Genomic DNA, 18352 nt, shown 5'->3' on the forward strand with positions numbered 1-18352 from the left:
ACATTCATTTAAGAAAATGCCTAATAGTATGTGCTTGTAATCTTAGCACTTGCTTGCAGGGTGGAGCCAGAGCAGCAGCAGCTCAAGGTCCCCATGAGCTCACCCCCGACTCCCGCCCCCACCAAAAAAAAAAAAAAGAAAAAAAGACTGGATGGGAGAAAGGAAGGAATGAAGGAAGCAAACAAGAAAAAAAGAAAAGGGGGGGAAGATCCATAGAACCAAAACAGGAGATTCATGACATGGCAAGTAAGGGGCAGACTAGGCTAGGCTACTCATTGGATCTTTAAAAAATGAATGAAAGACAGGTTGGCCAAGTCCAAGGAAATCTTACCAGTGTGTTATACAAGCTGATGTCCACTTCCAGACCACTTCTTAGATGGAAGAACTTCACGATGGGCACCTTGGCTGTTGTGATAGGAAGGATATTCCTCAACCCTAAGAGGGAAGAAGGATGCATGATTAAACACAACTTGGGAGGGATGATTCTCATGCTAATGCTCCATGGGAAACAAGACCTAACTTCAGCTGCCTAGTTGTATTCATTACAACTAACCAAACAATTGTTACTAAGTAACTAGGAAGACCCCTGGCAAAGTAGGTATCTGTTATACACATGGATATTTGAATTAGAACCAAGAAGTCCACTGTCCTCTACAAACCAACTGGTTAATGAGAACATGCAAGTGTATATGTAGGGGGTCCGGGTCCACACAGGAACTACTGGAGCTTGTATGCATGAGTTCCCTTCCCTGTCCGTCTGACTGACAGCCCATGGAGCATCATCTCAATGCCTGACACAGTAGTCACCACAGAGCTAGAAGCAATGGATGGAAAAGGAAGGAATTAACTTTGCAGGTAAGGAGACTGTCTGAGCTACACTTTGAAAAGGAACATGTGGAAACAGTGGCGGTGGAGGCCATTTACAAGACAAGGAAAATTGAACAAAAAGGCTTGAGGGCCCTTCCATGACACTATGTAGGCTAGAGAATGGACTTGAGGAGAACAGGAGAAAAACAGAGGAATTATCCTTGAGGAGAAAGAAGCCAGTGAGGGCATAAGTACTGGAGAATCAAGGACCAACAGTAGGCCAGAAACAGGGATGGAGGCAGGGTGACCACTCCTGATGGTCTGTCATGGTAGCCTGAGAATGTAGAGATGGAGGAACACGTATGTGAATGGAAAGACAGTGCTCTCAATCCCTGCTTGCCTGAATGTAATGGGGACTTTCAGAGGACCCTTCACAACCAGACTCTCAACTTCACCTTGCATGAGGGGGAACAGACTTCAGGTGTCACTCAGGCACATGCAAGCAGTAAGCTGTGGAGCCAGCAGCTCCAACCTCACTGTGTGCACGGTGACTAGTGGTCATCTGCCTATTCTGCTGACTCCACAGATGACAGTGCTCAAGTCTAGATGAGATTTAGAGAAGAAAGGGCAGAGGCAGCAGAAGGAAAATAGAAGATAAACCAACAAGCCCAAGTTCACATGGCACAGAAGAAGTGGGATCTCTGGAATCCAGAACCTCCATACACACTCCATTCCTCTTCCCTTCAGGGAATCTACTATGGTAGATCTCATTTGACACTCACAAGCCTTCCTTGAAGACCTAGCCCTTGCATGTCCCCCTGGCTCCAATTTATAATCCCAAAGCATTCTGTCTATCAACTCCAATAAAAGGAAACACAGGCCTTTTAACTTTTCTGTTGTCCTAATTACATTCCTAATTATTATGAGGCAGGCATTCAATGCCATAGCTAGACAGACTGCTTCTAATGGCATTAGGTTTTAAGCGGAGCCTTCTAGCTGCTATTTAATTCTCTGTGTAATTTACATTCCATTCCTATCATATAATTCCTTATATAAATGACTATACAGAGTCATTTCTGTTCTACAACCAGTGAACATGGTTTGTCCTTATGAAGTATACATGGAGAATGCTTAGGAAAGGAACAACATGTTTCAACTCACCCAGAAAGAGACCCAGAGCAAGTAAGAGTGAGTTACAATAAACAGCAAAGCCCAGCTCAGAACTAAAACCTAAGCACTATCTAACCTTGCAACTTCAGTTTCTCTGTATAACCTGAGAAGCCACACAAACTTATCTTTAGAGATGGATTCTCATTTGAGGACAATACCTTCTCAAAATACAAAGTAAACTGTACCACTGTGTGTGTGCACACCCATAAGTGTTGTTCACAAGAACAGAGGCTGTATTGTAATACTTTGATCTCAATATAAAAGATTAAGAAATTCATGTTTAAAGAAAGTACTTTGTGGCTTACACCTGCAATCCTACATACTCAGGAGGCCTAGGCAAGAGTTATGAGTTCAAGGCCAGTTCACATGAGACCACATTTCAAAAACAAACAAACAAACAAACAAACAAACAAACAAAACCCAACTAAAACCAATTAATCAAGTAGCCAACCCACCTGGCAAACAGAGCCAGGCATGAGGCTGCACATCTATAATCCCAGAACTGGAGTAGAGGTAAGCAGATCAAGACCAGCCTCAGTTACAGAGTAAGTTTGAGGCTAGCCCACTCTACATGTTTAAGACAGGGCTGGGCTGTAGTTCAGTGGTAGACCACTTGCATCTGATGGGCAAGGCCTCAGATTCTATCCCCAGCTACAGAGAGACAAGCAAGCAAGCAAACAAACATTCACCTACACTATTTTGTAAGAACATTTTGGGTCTGTACATCATTTGCAGGATCTACCCCTTTTTATAGCTCTAAATACTTCAGAAACCACCTACAACAGTCTTCTAGATTTGTGATTAAAAGAGATCAAGATACATGACTTAAATACCTCACCTGCCTTGAATATGCTTTCTACTGAGACCCAATAGCTAGCACCAACACATAGGCATTACTAGCAATCCTTTTCTCTATCAGACTATAGAACACTTTAATGACGCCAATATTGCACATATTTGTAAATAACCCAGCATACTTCCTCACTGGCAGGAATAAATTCTACATATATAAAACAGTAAAGAAAAAGAAAGAAGTACTTTAGGACAGGCATGGACGTACCTGAGTGCTTTCTGAGGACTCGAGCCAGCTCCTCAATAGTTCTTACACAGTCCAGCCCCTGCAGGAAAGGCACAACAACGGAAGAGAAATCAGGAAGCAAGCGGGGACTGCTGGCACACACCTGTCATCTTAGCTATTCTGGAGGCTGAGCAAGACAGTCACCTCTTAAAGGGCTGTCCTGGGCTGCAAAGGAAGTTCAAAGCCAGCATGGGTGACCTCGTAAGACTAAGGGCAAGGGCTCTGGGCTCTGTAGCTCAGTGCTAGCGTGCTTGGTGAGCTTGTGAGGTTCTGGGTCAGACATAAAACAAAACAGTAACAGTACACTTTGTGTGCTTCTATTGCCTTCGGAGACAGTGAGATTAATTTCGAATCTTTTTCTTTAGTGTGTGTGTGTGTGAATGGGTGTGGGGACATGTGTCAGGACATTACATGTGTGAAAGACAGCATGCATGGCAGTCAGAAAACTACCTTGAGGAATCATTTCTTCTTCCACTGTGGGATTCAGGCATGGAACTCCAGTCATCAGGGCGGCACTGCAAGCACTTTTACCTACTGTGCCATCATCAGCCCAACTTCAGATGGGTTTATTTTCCTTTCAGGTGAGTGTCAGTTACCACACATACAAAACACCCTAAGGATATGCAAGCCTCCAAACATACCTTGATTGCTTTGGATGTACAACAAAAGACAAAATAGGAGCTTCCAGAAAGGTCTTTAAACCATGAAGACATTCACTCTCCCCACCCCCCTATGTAATTACCTCCCTTGGAAGAGTACCTTAGGTATGGACGTGAAAGAGAAGCATCTGTGCTCTGTCTCATCTGTGCTGGACGTAGCTATATCTATACACAATTTAACTAAGATCCGATGGCCTGCTGTGGAGAATGGTCTAACTCAGTCTACTTCCTGCTAGGACTAGCTAAAATTGAAGTCATGCAGCAATTCGGAATGGTATTTTTGCTGTTTTTCAGACCAAAGCGTCTGCGTGCAGCCCAGTCTGACCTCATTCAAAGCCCTCTTGCCTATGTCCCCTTTGTTTTGGGATACAAGCACATAGCACTGTGCCTTGGCATGTTAAAGTATGGCTGTCATCCCCACTGGAGTAAATCCTGACGGTTACACAGACCCTACAACCTATTCAGAATTTTACTTTAGAAATACTGTCAAAGGTAGTTTATAAACCACATTAATGAGGATCAACTTTGAGGGGATATAATGGGTTATTCCTTATGGTAGACCTAATCTCACCCTACACCATTCAGCAAATCCCAGGTAGACCCTGGTTTGGCTATTCTCCTGAAGTCAGGAACACCCTCAGAATGCAGATTCAGAACAAAGCCATGAGAGCCCCTGAGCAGTGGCAGTGTAGTCTGAGTCAACAGTGTCTCCACCAGCACTGCTTCTGAAGTATCTGTCCCTCAGTGACAGGTGTGGCAGGAAGGAAGGCCCCCACCGGGCATGCACAAGATACTGGATCCTGTCTCCAACACTTTACAGACTTTGTTATCAGAAAGAAAGCAGCCTCAGAGAACATATCGAGGTCTGGGTGTGGCATTATGCTAATAAAACTGTAAAAACAGGCTACAAAGAGTGTCTTGAGGGCACACGCCACAGGCTCAGGACTCAGGCTGAGGCAGGAGGAACAAGAGTTGCAGACAAGTCTGTCTTCAGGGAGAGAGGAACAAATCACACCACCACCACCACCACAAGCAGGCTCTGAGCTGCATCTTAACATAAGTCTCCTCTCTGCTGCCTCCTGATACACATGATCAAAGCCACCCAAGACAGAATTTCTCAAAGCAGAAGGGAACAGAAATTATTCCTTCTGTTATCTACCAAAGGACGACACATGTTTTGGTGCTGATAAGACCAAGTTTGTCTCAAATGCAGATCCTGAGCTATAAAGTTAATACTCACCACGGACAAGCAAAACGACATCACAGGTAACGGGGGTGGGGGTGGGTGGGGGGTGGTTTGGGGGGGTGGGGGGGGTGGATAGGTAGGTGTACTGGTCTAGTAGCCAAGCCAATGGGCACTGGTGAAGGTGGTCTAGCTTCACGGAATCTAGTCCAATCTGTACTACACTGGAAAAGCCCCTTTAAAGATATCTAGTCTCTGTGTGTATGTGTGTGTGTTGTTTTTTTGGTGAGACAGGCTCTTGCTACGCAGCCCAGGCTGACCTTGAACTTCTAGCAAACCTCCTTCACGAGTCTCCCAGGAGCTGGGACCACAGGTGTGTACCACCCATGCCCAGCCAGAGCTTTGTTCTACTCTTCACACCCCCTCCAAGAATGTCAGCGCGGATGCAAGAGGCTGTGCTTCCTGGTGCACTGCATGTGGAATGCCCCGTACATTCCAGATGCCTCGCAGTTCTGCCAGTGAGGACGGCGCTAACCACATGCTCACAGCACATGTGTGTTCACGTGGCAACCGTACCTCAGCAGTCTCATGTCCGTTAATCGTCATACAGACGTCAAGGTCACTCTGTTTGAACCCAAATCCATTTTTGGAGGAGCCAAACAAGCTCAATTTAGTTCCTGTTAGGGACAGATGACAAGTAATAGCTCATTACCTGAGTACATGTAATTGGTTTTTATTTAAAAAATGGCCCTTTCATGAATCCAAAATACCAATTGCTAACTATCCTCTTGTAATTAAGGTCTTCAAATATTTTATAACAATTATTCACTTATTTGTTTATTGTGTCAGCATGTGTGCATAAGGAGGTCAGAGGACAACATCAACATGCAGGAGTTGGGTTTTCCTTCCATTATCTGAGTGGTGAAGTCAGGGACCAGGCTTGGCAGGAAGGTCATTTATCTGTTGAGCCATCTTGCCAGCCTCAGCATCTTTTTCACTACACATTGATTCTTAATGATTCCCTTAGTTTACTTAAATACACAAGCTGTATATGACATGAAAGAATAGTGGACATCACTTTATGCCAAAATGCAAGGATGTTTCAAGGAAAGATGTAGACCATCCTATGACATTTCATACTGTAAGAGCAATGCTTTCTACGTACTTTAAAAGATTGGTTTTTACCTTTGTGTGTGCCTCAATACATAAGTGCATATACTCAGAGGTCAGAGTGTCTGCAAGCCATTTCTCTAGCTCCTGTAAGTGTGCATGACTTAATTGCAGTTCCCAGTGAATTCACCTCTTATGGCCTGGGTGATCCCACACTGCCATCTTCCTATTGGTAATTAGGTAAGCTGTGAAGTTAATGTGCCTGGAATACGTATGTTACCTTTCTTTTCCTAAAGAGAAAAAAAAAAAAATTTACCTGGAAAATCCTGTTTTATGAAACTTTCTAGATTTTGCCGGATATGTTCACGAGCCTGATCTTCTACAATAGTTGGAGAAAAATCCTCTGTTTAAAAACAGATAGGTATAATGAGTAGGGGAGTGGCTTTAAAAAGTTGACAGTTCTCAAAAAAGCTAAAAACAAAATATAGTTTTTAGAAAAAGGAAACTTACAAGCTTCAAAAACTAGATTTTTATCCTTCTCAACAGACAGTGCTAGCAATAAAAACAAATAGCACCTGTCCCAATCCTGTGGAACACAGGTGTAATCCCAGCCCTGGGAGGCAGAGAAGGGAATCACTGTGAGGTCCAAGCCAGCCAGGGACACACAGAACACCCTGCCTCAAAGGAGTCTAACCCCAAGAACTGCTCTTGAAATGGAAGCCAACTGGGGCAAGGGCTCTAGCCCTGGGCTGTCAGGATCCTCTAGAAAGGAAGCAGAGGTGTCTGCGGGTTATTCTGTTTTTAATGGGAAGCCCAGTTTTCTTCCTTAACATCTGAAAAAGCTTAATAAAACGAAAAATGTCAATGGTAGCTAGACACAGTAGTATATGTTTACGGTCCTGAATATTTGGGAGGCTGAAGCAGAGGCAGGTTGTTTGGACCCAAAAATTCAGTAACAGAGTGAGACCCTAGTAGGAAGAGAGGGTAGGAGGGATAAGGTTGTACATGATGGTGCCTGCCTGTAATCCCAGCATCCAGGAGGCAATTTTGATGGCAGCTTCAGGGAGAGAGCCCGCTGGGAGGCAGGGAGCTTAAGTACCAGTCAGGGAGGGGCCGTGAGCACATCCAGGCTAAGCAGCAGCAGGCCTCTTCAGAAATAGAAATGGAACTTCTCTCAGCACCAGTGCTTCCTCAAATGGATGTTCCCTAAAGAGCTTGCATGTGGGCTGTTCAAAGTATTCTTTCCCTCCAGGTAGAGACATCATCACAGAAAAGGGAGCATCCCTATGGCCTGAGAGCCTGGGGCCAAGGGGTATCAGGCACAAGAGGACTGCTGCTCTCATGCACTCACAGCATCTGAAGCTGCCTGCAAGACCAAGCCTGTCACTATTCTAGCGTGGGGGATGGGGCGGGGAGCTGACAGTGGATGGCCCCCACATCCAGGAGTCTACCTGCAGCACGGCCTGGATTCAGTCGGTTAGGGTGAGAAGAGGGAGTGGCTGCAGGAGGAGCTGGGGGAGGGGTGGTAGGTGCCTATGCTCACAACATACTGTCCACAATCCTCAGAGTACTAACTGTGAGGCTGGCAGCACCTCTGATGACTCCTGAGTGTCACCCGCTGTGGCACATCGGGTGAACAGAACACTTACTGTAACACTGGATGCAGACTTGATCTAAGATGTTTGAGAACTTGGGTGTCAGGGGTGGCAACGGTTCCAGCTGGACCCTCTTGAAGTCCTCAGGACAGTCCTTCTTTAGGTGGCCTTCTCGCTTACACAAGCTGCACACTACTGTGGGGGACTGCAGGGAGATGGTGAACCAAAACACAAGTGACGGTGAATCTTTGCACATCTACACATCTAGCCTAAAATAAAGCTACTCTGAGGGCCTGAGATGCTACTCTGGGGATGGGAATGGGAAGCGAACTGTCTGTCGTCTATGAACATCCCCATCAGTGTCAGGAGGGACAGGAATCACAGCGCACGAACAGAAATGGGTTAAACCACACCAAACGAGAAGCTACTGGTCCAGTTCATAGAAACTGAAATCAGGGCTGACAAGTAGCTCAGCTGGTAAATGGCACTTGTTGCCAAGCCTGGAGACCTCAGTTCAATTCCTGGGACCCACAGAAAGGAAAGAAAGAAAAAGAGAAAACTGACTTCCTCAAGTTGGCCTCAGACTTCATATCCATGCAATAGCACAATGCCAATTGCTCACAGTGACAGAGAGAAAACTAGAAACACTATCCACTGGAGTTATTAGAGTCCCAGACCTAAGCCTATCAGTAATGATTACCTTGCCTTTGGTGAAGGTCAGTTTTCTAAATTCGTAGAAGAACTCAGACTGGTCCCCAGGTGAATCTTCCTCAGGAAAGCTTTCTTCTTTAAGCGTTATTCTATTTAGGTCTATGAGCAGAGTCCCACCCACGTGTTCTCCACATTCTCCTGTGTCTTCACCCTTAGCAGGCTCCGCCAAGTCATCTTCTTCAGAGAGGGCATCCTCCTCACCTGACCCAGCGTACCTGCTGTCCACCTGATGCTCATTAGCAACCCCCTCCTCATCTTCTGTAAGGTTAATGCTGAGCCTGGGCTCCTCCTCCTCCTCTTCCTCCTCCTCCTCCTCCTCCTCCTCATCAAAGTGCATGGCTGCTGATGTGCGGCTCTGGACTGAAAGGGAAAAGCAACTCAGAGCTTCTTCTTCTTCTAGTTCCTCAGTGCCTTCTATCCTCTCTTCATTGACCTCAGCCTTGTTGTCCAAAGAGGCACAGCTATTACACTCTTCAGCTCTAGGGTTCCGGAGCCCTACTAACTCCAGAGTGTTGTCTGCCTGCAGACCGCACAGGCTACCACAGTTCTGCAGTTCTGGGTGCTTGCTGCTGCTTAAACCTTGGTCAACAGTACTCAAAGGATGCTTGGTCTTCCTTCTGACTTCCTCGTTGTCACTTCCTGTTTCCGGAAGCTCTGCTGTGGCATCCTCCAAACCCTCACAATTGACCTCTGCCTGGACACAGCCAGAGCTCTCCTGGTAGGCTGGGATGTGCACACCTCCTTTTGCTGGGCTTCCCAACTCCTCAGTGGTATTCTTAAGAGTGAGTAGCTGTGCTTTGCAGGCACCTGAGGTTTGAACACCAGGATCTTGAGCCACAGCTGCATTTCCCAGTTTATCAATATTTGTTGCTTGGGGTTCTGGGCCACCATTTTTTGCTTCTTTGTAAGGGTCTGAAACACAGGTGACTGGGCTAGGAGGCTTTGTGAGGTTGGGTTTTGTAACTTTGTGTGGAAGAGCGAAATATTTATATGTCGTCCTCAAACAATGAAGTATATACTCAAACACAGGCTGATTATTCAGGGTCCTTGCCACATTTCTTTTAACAGAATAGGGGTCTGTAACAAAGAGAGAGAGGAAAAAAAGAAAGCCACCACTTCATACATTTCTGTTTCATCATGCTTAAAACTAGATTTTCCACGGTAAAGCAGGTAACAACAACAGTAGAGTGGATCATGCATCTTACATGCTTTAAACACTTTACAAAAACAACCCAGGTAGGAGTGGGGCAGCAGTTAGGAGCTGAAAGCAATGCTTCGGAGTCTCAGGGAACTGATGCCCCTTCCCTAGCTGCTCAGTGACTGGAGGTAGGAAAGATGTTGTCAGTGTGGCTCCTGAGCTGTGGGGAACTCAGGAGCTTCCGACAGACAGGCTTGCGCCTGAGCGAGTGAGCGCTCTGGCCCTCGCTCCTCCGGCAGCCCTGCAGTGTGGCAAGCTTACCTCCACTCTTCCGCCCTGGGAGGCCCCATCACTGAAGTGGCTGGCCTGAGTTTCAGGGGCGAGAGGGAGGCACCAGGAGGAGACACCACTTCTCTCAATCTTTTCTCCTCCCCTAGAACTCCAGCAGGTTAGGCAATTGGCCAGAAGAGCTGAGCCAGAGAAACTGCAGGGGAGGGTTTAAAAATGTGAGATTTCCCCATGACTGCACACAGAATTTATGCAAAAAGAAAAAAAAATCTTATGCAACATAAAACTTGAAAAAAAAATCAAGCAAAACTGAGATTTCCATGTAGGAGTTTTGCTGTTGTTCTTAAGTTAAAGGAGGAGAGCTAAGATTTCTAGAAGGTTCCAACCTCCTGACTTTGCAAAGCTGAGAGGAGCTCGTCCATTCAATGACACTAACAGGGCCACCAGTACCTTACAGCTGACTCTGCAAAGTGACAGCTTTCACTAAAGTGTTTTCTATGCAGAAATGACTGCTTTCTGCTTTGAAAATAGCTCTGTTTCCTCTACTGCAGTCAACCAACCCTAAGAACAGCATTTTTCACATGAAAAAATATTTCATTCATCTTTGCAAAACTAAAGCTCAAAAGGGATTCCTGAGACGATAGAATCTCAAACACAAGAGTGAGGATGGTAGGAAGAGGGAGTAAGAACCCACAGGTCACAGGGAAGCTGGGAGAGCAACTTACAAAGCAGGGACTCAGGTGCCTGTAGCCAGTCACTTGATAACTAAGACCCTTTACCTTGGGCTAAGTAAGCCCGCTGTCCCTCACCCCAGTGCACCGCATGCAAGAGGCCAGTGTCTATTTTACCTTCAGACCAGGCCTACCTCTGCTAGGAACTGGAAGAGAATGTGACAGAAGTGGGCTGTTAGACTGGCACCACATCAAAGTTATCCAACATTATTACCTTCAATCGCGATACGCTTTTTGGGCCAGTCCTTTGATTCCCGTGATATCAATTCTTTGACACGAATACTGATCACTAAATCAGCCAGATTAAACTCTAAAGCATAGAACCGCAGCAATTCCACCCAGAGTTGCCCGACTGGCACTGAAGGCTGATGTTTTATATTAAATGTCAATGGCACCTATGGATGACAAGGAACACAGAGGTTAACTCATACAGCAGCTCAGCCTGACAAGTGCGAGATCAGTCAAGCCTATATGAAAAATATGAAGACTCTGAAAAATCGTGAGCTTGACAATCCATCTAGATAATCTAATTGTAAGTTCTATTTGGTCAGGGGTGAACAGCACTGCACTGCATGCTAACATTCAGCCATTATCCCAGGCATTTCACCACAGGAGAGGACAGGACAGTGTCATGTAGCTGGACAGCACAGCTAACTGTGAGGTCTCAGCAGGTGGGGAGGCCCCTGCCAAGGCTGAAGCATTGCTGCTGCTGGAGGCACCTCCTCAGGTGTGGATATCCACAGCCCAGTACTGCGAAGGCAGGGAGGAGAAGGAAACTCACTGTCACTGCCCCGACACACTAAACCTGCCAAGCGCCACTTAATTCTAAAGTCAAATAATAGCTGATATCAGAAATTGACACTAGTTTGTCAATCACAGACTTTTGACAAGTTCCAATAACAGATGTGACATAATGAAAGTACATAGGACTTAAGACAGCAGGAGCGGGCGAAAGGTCCCAGTGTGACTCAGTCAGCTCACAGCTCTTTGCTGCTCTCTGCAACTTAGTTTCTCCTCTCTATGATCAGCAGCACAGGCAGGATAATGGCTGTGTGATGAGTTTAGTTTAAGACTCACACTCTGCCAGGTACTAGCTGTGATGAGTTTGGTCACGGTCTATAAGGTGTCTAAGACTTGGATTCCTCACCTGGAAAACGGGGATAACAGTACCCACCTCATAGGGCTGTTGGGAGGACTGAGTGAGATAGTGTCTGTAAAGTGCTTAGCACAGTGCCTGGCAGACAGTGTTCAAAAAATGGTCGCTATCATTATCTGCAGAGTAGGGATGGTACACCTATAACACAGGACAGTGATGAGGATTAAATCAGAACCAAGGGAAAGCAGCTGGCAGACATGGGTGCTCTCTGCCCTTTTTCTCAGGTACTATCTTTTGAAGAAAAGCAAACATCACTGAAAGACAATGTGACACCTGTAAGATGCTTTAGAGGTCACTCGGCTCTAAACTCCCAAGTGCTACAAGGGGGAACTGAAAGTCTGAGAACGTTTGTATTTGAAGCTGACAGGGCTCAGCAGGAAGAGGCAGCAGAGCTTAACACAGCCCCATTCTCACATTAAGTATGTTGTAGAGGTTGCTTAACCACTCCAAATAACACTTTTGAAGTAAAGTATTAAATGGACACATAGCAATGACTTTTTCTTCACATTAGTCTCTAATCACAATGAATAAAACATTTTTCCATCCAAAGTTTATAAGTTTATCTACAATTACACTTCTAACACCACACTTCAGAATAAGAGGTGTGACACTCAACTAGTAAATCTCCGGCCTATGGGTTCTGCCAATCCTGAGTCCTGTGGTGGACTGCAGGCAGTGCTGAGACCCCTGAGGGGAATAGACATGTTCTTGGTCCCACACACTGTAACCAAGGACATGGGAACCCAAGAATCTTGCTGAATTTCACCTCTTTATCCACACTCATTTGTAGTCTTATGAAGGACTTTTAAGTCTCTCATTGAAATGTCTTCAAAGCATCATAGCAAGGAACTTCAGAACCTTTAGACACCACTGGCTCTGACCTTTCTTTTCAAAGTAGAGAGCATTCTTTTCTAGTAAAGTAAGAATAGCGGCTAGTTTTGACAGAGTGCTCATCACATGCCTGGCACTAAGTTAGACACTCTAGGAATCAATGATGCTGGGCACCAAGATTATCTGTGGAGAGGAAGCTGGGACCTAGAAAGAGTAAGTGACCTGCCCAAGGACACAGAGCTACAAAGTCTGAGCTGGGACACAAATTCACACACACTGTCTAAGAGCCTGGGCTGCTGCCCACAACCAAAACCCACACAGAAAACAGAATGGTGCTATGTAGGGTCATCAGGGTCAGGGCATCTCCCTTATCTTCCCCAGTTTCAGGAGTCTGGAGTCCGCAGTTCACCACAGTCTCATCTGAGGCATGCATAAGCCAGGAACCAGAGGGGGCATGACTTGTTAATGTGCAGTGGACTTAGAACCATGAATCTCAGTCCTAGAAGGATTTATGGCAGTCATTGCCCATGTAAGGACTCTACTCAGTATCTTTAAGAGGCCTCTACCTACAGAAGAAGCCATGTAAGTAAATGGTGACTGCAAGTTTTCAACTTGTTTCATTGCCTGTTTACTCAAGAGGCTGCATAGAAAAGAAAATGGAATGTCGAGAGCTAGTGCATCAGTGTGTGGACTCCTTAATGGGTAAACTGGGGCAAGCATGAGCCAGCCCCAGCCCAGTAACAGTCAGCTCACCACAGAGAAGACCAGCACCCAGCTTACCACTCTACTCACACCAGTCATGCTACGGAGTCAGTCTAGGAACATGGATGAAGAATGTATGGATGAAGAATGTATGGTCTCTATATAAAATGGAATTGTATTTGCCCATAAAGAGGAAATGGTGCTTGCATGAAAATGTACATAAGTAAACATTACCACATTAAAATAAGTTAGTCTCACAGACATGAACAACCCATATTTTGTCTCATATGCAGAATGGAAGGGCAGACTAAGGCACAGCAGTTAAAAAGGGTCTAGTAGGAACAGAGACAAGGAACAGGGGTAGAGGACAGGTGGGCCAAAGAAGGGGAACAGAGGACTAAACAAGGTCAAAGCACATTACAATCATGCAGAGAAATGCTGTTTGTAATAAGACCCATGCCTTTGTACAATTAACTAACACTACACTCAAAAACAGTTAAGACAGAGCCAGGTATGGCAGTTCATGGCCACAATCCCAGGACTTCCAGAGGCTGAGGCTGGAAGACTGCCATGAGTTCAGACCACTGTGGGCTTCATAATAAGCTCCAGAGTGAGCCTGGGAAACCAAGTGAGACCCAAAATCCAAACAAATGTACACAGAAGCACAGGGAAGAGAGCCACAGGGAGACAGAGCAATGCGCAAACGCCTCAGGGAGCCCAAAGGGAAGGTCAGTGTATGGCCAGAGAGGAACGCACAGACCTGTCCCTTCTTTGCTGCAGTCTCTTTGGGTGCCTCCTCTTTTGCTGAGCTGGTGTCCCCTGTGCTGTTGTCAGTGTATTCCCAGACCACAGAGTCTTTCTCAACATCTTTAAGGCTGAAATTCCCTAATTTATTTAATGAGAATTCTTCAATCTAGAAAAACAAAACAAAACAAAAAACAATTAGACATATCTTACTATAAAGCACAAACAATTGTGTGATAACCAGAGCATTAAGATGCTGGTAGGAACTTAGCAGTGGCAGCGCACGCCTTTAATCCCAGCACTTGGGAGGCAGAGGCAGGCAGATTTCTGTGAGTTCAGGGCTAGCCTGGACTACAGAGCAAGTTCCAGGATAGCCAGAGCTACACAGAAACCCAGTCTCAAAAAACCAAAGAGAAAAGAACTGTTGGTAGGGATAGAAACAACACGTGCTATCTATACTTCACTGACATAAGAGGAGATGGCAGACAGTGGGCAGACAAGAGCACTTGCTGTCTGATATAGGCCTGATGACCTCAGTCCAATCTCTTAAGTGCAACCAAGGAGCTGTTCTCTGACTTCCACATGTGTGCTGTACATGTGCACATGGCCAGACACAATAATGAGTAACATTATAGTAAGAAGAAATATAAACAGCTCACCAAACATCTTTGAGATTTGGTAACTGAAGTCTGTTTTCAGAGTAGAAGTCAGGGTTCTGACCTGCAAAAGGCATGATGACTCTACAAAGTAAGTTTTCAGTATCTTGGGGTCGAGCTTAGCTGTAGGGTACTTTCTTACCTATCAGGCCTGAGACCCTTCACAAAACCGGAAACAAACACACAAAACCAAACCAAACTACCATAGCAGAGAAGGAAAGAAAGCTTTTTCTCTTGACCCACCTAGACCTGAAGAGAAGCCCATCAGCATGCCTACAGGCTTGTCTCCCAGGCAAGTTTGGATTCTGTCAAGTTGACAGCATACTCATCACACCTAACTCAACAAGTTAATAAACATATTACACTGTGGGATGGGCTCCTGAACATACATCTACGGGCAGTGGTCATGAGTCGGTGACGTAGCTAACAGCATTCCTACGAAGTGTGAGAGCTCATGCTCTCCTCAGTCCTTCCCAGGGCCTCCCTAATCCCTGCTATTCCAGTGCATCACAGGCTGCGCTCTTTTCTCTTGCTCTAACCCAGCACCCAGAATGGCTCCAGAGGTCAGCGTTCCCTAACAATTCTCCCAAAAGCACTATGGAAGACAGGCGTGGCACTGTCTCGGTTAGATGCATGCCTTCAGTGTTCTTGAAGTCAGTGCTTTATTTTTGGTCTTTGTGATTTTTCTTCTTTTTGTGAATCCAGGAAAGGGCTCTACCACACTGACCAATCCTCAGTTCTTAACAATGGTCTTCAAACAGCAAATAGTTTTAGAACTTAAAAAGTTTAGTGATTTTTAAACTTGACTTGGGTCCTCATGCTTAAGCTTTAACAACCAGAGTATCTCTACAGCACGACCCTACCTTCTCTTTCTTGGCTTGTGGCTACTCTGAGGTGAACAGTCTTTTATGATAAATGCTCCTACTGCAATGATATACACATAGGGTTACTCAAGGACAATGACTAAGAGCCAAGACAATATAGAATGAAACCACCAGCACACAAACAAGCACTTTTTTTATATTGATCTCTCAGGTGTGCCAGTGCAGCAACCAAAGCCAACTCTCACCCAGGAACCAGCTCTTGGTCCAGGCACCTTGACTTTTATATAGTAAACAATTTTTAAAAATTGCATTCCAGACACTATAAACTCTGTTTTACATCGTGAAGATTTTGGATCCTTTATGCTTTGACAAAACGAAAGAATGACAGTTTTGCTTGCTTTATCAGGTAATTAATTTTGTTAACAAGTAGCAGGATATAACACCTCCTTCATGAAGTACCTGCTTAGAACAATTTTTTTTCTTTTGTTTTTTTGTTTGTTTTTGTTTTTAGGAAGGTGGTTTTGCTCTATCCATCCATCCCAGGCAATCTTGCCTCAGCCTCCAGAGTGTTAAGATTATAGGTTTGTTCCATCGCACTGGCGTGGAGAAGATCTTTACACCACCATTCTCACTGTCAGTGTGTGAATGTGGGGGCTCGTCAGGCAGGAGCTCAACATTCAACTGCATCCTCAGCCTCACCTTTGCATTTTTCAAACTATTTTTCAAGGCAGGATCTCACTAGGTCCCTAAGGTAGTACCTGGCTTTGAACTCACTCTAGCCCAGATCAGTTTTGCCCTTGTAGTCCTCCTGCCTCAGCCTCCTGCATAGTTGATTTAAGAGGCCTGTACCCACAGGTTAGACAAGTGTTCTGTTGCTAAAGATGATAGTCATAAATGTAACCCAGACATCACTGAAGGAGTGACGGGGACGCTCTGCATCTCACAATGCAGGCTATGATCAGATTCTGTTTCTTTTGGCTTTATAGGTTATAGAGGAAGGCAGAGATAAAAAATGCTATCGTCCTAGAAACTCTGAAGCCTCAGACAAGAGGATGTGATCAACCCAGGTGTTTGAGACAGCATGGGCAACAGTATAACTCAGTTACATGGTGGCTCACAACCATCTGTAATGCAATCTGATGCACTCTTCTGGTGTCACTCTGAAGAGAGTGACAGTGTATTCACATTCATAAAATAAATAAAATCTTTAAAAATATTATTATCCATGAATAGGATAACATTGTAATCAAACACTAATATTTCAGTAGTAAAAGTATGGTAGAATAACTAAATACTTCAGGTTTGGTTAAGTGTTTAGATATTTGCATAAGGAATTTAATAAAGTAACTATCAGATACAACTAGAAATTGTCATACCCATGATCCTAGATAAACTGGCAAGAGAGGTTCTTTTCTTTGCTGAAGGAAGAAAACAGCCATCAGAGCAAACACATATGGTGGCAAGCCTCCTTCTTCGGGGCGATCAATACTACAAAGCTACAAAAAACAAAAAAAACAAACAAAAGAAACCGAAAGCACATTAATGATATTAGTTTGGGGGTTGCTAGGTACTGAACTGTAACCTCAATGTCCTAGCAGACTCTCTGCCACTGAGCCATAACCCTGGCTTCTCTAGGGCTTTTCTGATCCATCAGGTTAAAACCAGGGAATCCTGTTCATCCCAGACCCTAGCACTGGAACCTTCTAGCACAGCTTTACCTGAATCAGTAAGAGCGTTAGCTAGGAATCCCTGTTTTGAACTGGATGCTTTCCTGCTGTGGCTATGTTTGAGACAGGATCTTGGTATGCACTAACTAGCTCAGGCTGTCCTGGAGCTTGAGAGCTTCTTGTCTCAGCCTCCTCAGTGCTGGGGATGTGTGCTAATACCTGGCCAGCTGGCAATCGCATCACCGTGAAATCATCTTCATTTGGGACTCTAACACCGCAAAACAACATATCTAGAACACTAGGGAACTGTGAGACAATGACAATACCTTTTGTCTTTCTAAAGTCTCTGCCTTTGTCACTGAAAATGGTGTAAGAAGACTTATCTCAAATATTACCATGCCCCACAAAGACCCTCAAAAACAAGTTCTTAGGTCATATTCCACAAGATTCGACCCAAACTTGATTTTTTTTTCTTTTTTTTTTTTTNTTTTGGTTTTTCGAGACAGGGTTTCTCTGTATAGCCCTGGCTGACTTGGAACTCACTCTGTAGACCAGGCTGGCCTCGAACTCAGAAATTTGCCTGCCTCTGCCTCCTGAGTGCTGGGATTAAAGGCATGCGCCACCACTGCCCAGCCCAAACTTGATTTTTAATAAACATTATAGCTCATTTTATCTTCTGAGGAATAATGTTACACTAAATAGAAACTCTGACCTTCCTTTCTGTGTATATTAGTTTCTAGTCCAATAGTCTGACATCCACTCTATTTATGCCTATAAATACACATCTGGTGCAAGGCATGGTGGCACACATCTGTAATCTCAGCAACCAGGAGGCAAAAACAGAAGATAGCTGGAGCCTGACCTATGTAGTGAGTTCCAGGCCAGCCAGCACTGCCAAAGCAAAACAAACCCAACAAAAATACAAACAAACACAAACCAAGAACAAGGAGGAGGAGGAGGAAGGGGAGGAGGAGGTTGGGGGAGAGGGAAGGGGAGAAGGAGAAGGAGAAGGAGAAGGAAAAGGAGAAGCAGAAGCAGCCACACCACCCCCCGCCCCAACCGTACCTTTGCCCAGTATCTGAATGCAATCACCAGAGGAACCAGCCTTGGCTCTAGTTTTCCAAGAGCCGTTAGGTGCTTTGTGGTCAGCCAAGCGTTTTCGTTTCCTGCACTTACTTTACAAAGAAGGCCGCTAGTGGGGAAGGGGAGGATGGGAGGGAAAGAAAGAAAACATGTTAGATAGGGGTCAGTCTTCTACATCAGAAAGTTCATTTCAATAATAAAACCTAGATGGAAAGACCT

General features: G+C 45.0%; 1 protein-coding gene across 7 annotated transcripts in view; it reads right to left on the reverse strand.

Moving 5' to 3' along the window:
* Positions 1 to 18352, reverse strand: part of Tut7 (terminal uridylyl transferase 7) — a 51808-nt gene that overhangs the window by 19892 nt on the left and 13564 nt on the right. For all 7 annotated transcript variants that reach the window (XM_021181017.2, XM_029468616.1, XM_021181015.2 and 4 more), the window contains exons 9-18: positions 18116 to 18242; positions 16760 to 16879; positions 13920 to 14072; positions 10685 to 10865; positions 8303 to 9390; positions 7657 to 7807; positions 6324 to 6410; positions 5474 to 5574; positions 3038 to 3095; positions 332 to 435 (exon numbers count right to left, since the gene is read on the reverse strand). In XM_021181017.2, coding sequence (XP_021036676.1) covers positions 332 to 435; positions 3038 to 3095; positions 5474 to 5574; positions 6324 to 6410; positions 7657 to 7807; positions 8303 to 9390; positions 10685 to 10865; positions 13920 to 14072; positions 16760 to 16879; positions 18116 to 18242 — 2170 coding nt within the window. The remainder of the gene's footprint in view (positions 1 to 331; positions 436 to 3037; positions 3096 to 5473; positions 5575 to 6323; positions 6411 to 7656; positions 7808 to 8302; positions 9391 to 10684; positions 10866 to 13919; positions 14073 to 16759; positions 16880 to 18115; positions 18243 to 18352) is intronic.

Source organism: Mus caroli, chromosome 13 (genome assembly GCF_900094665.2).
Source record: "Mus caroli chromosome 13, CAROLI_EIJ_v1.1, whole genome shotgun sequence".
In the NCBI taxonomy this organism is placed as follows: Eukaryota; Metazoa; Chordata; class Mammalia; order Rodentia; family Muridae; genus Mus; species Mus caroli.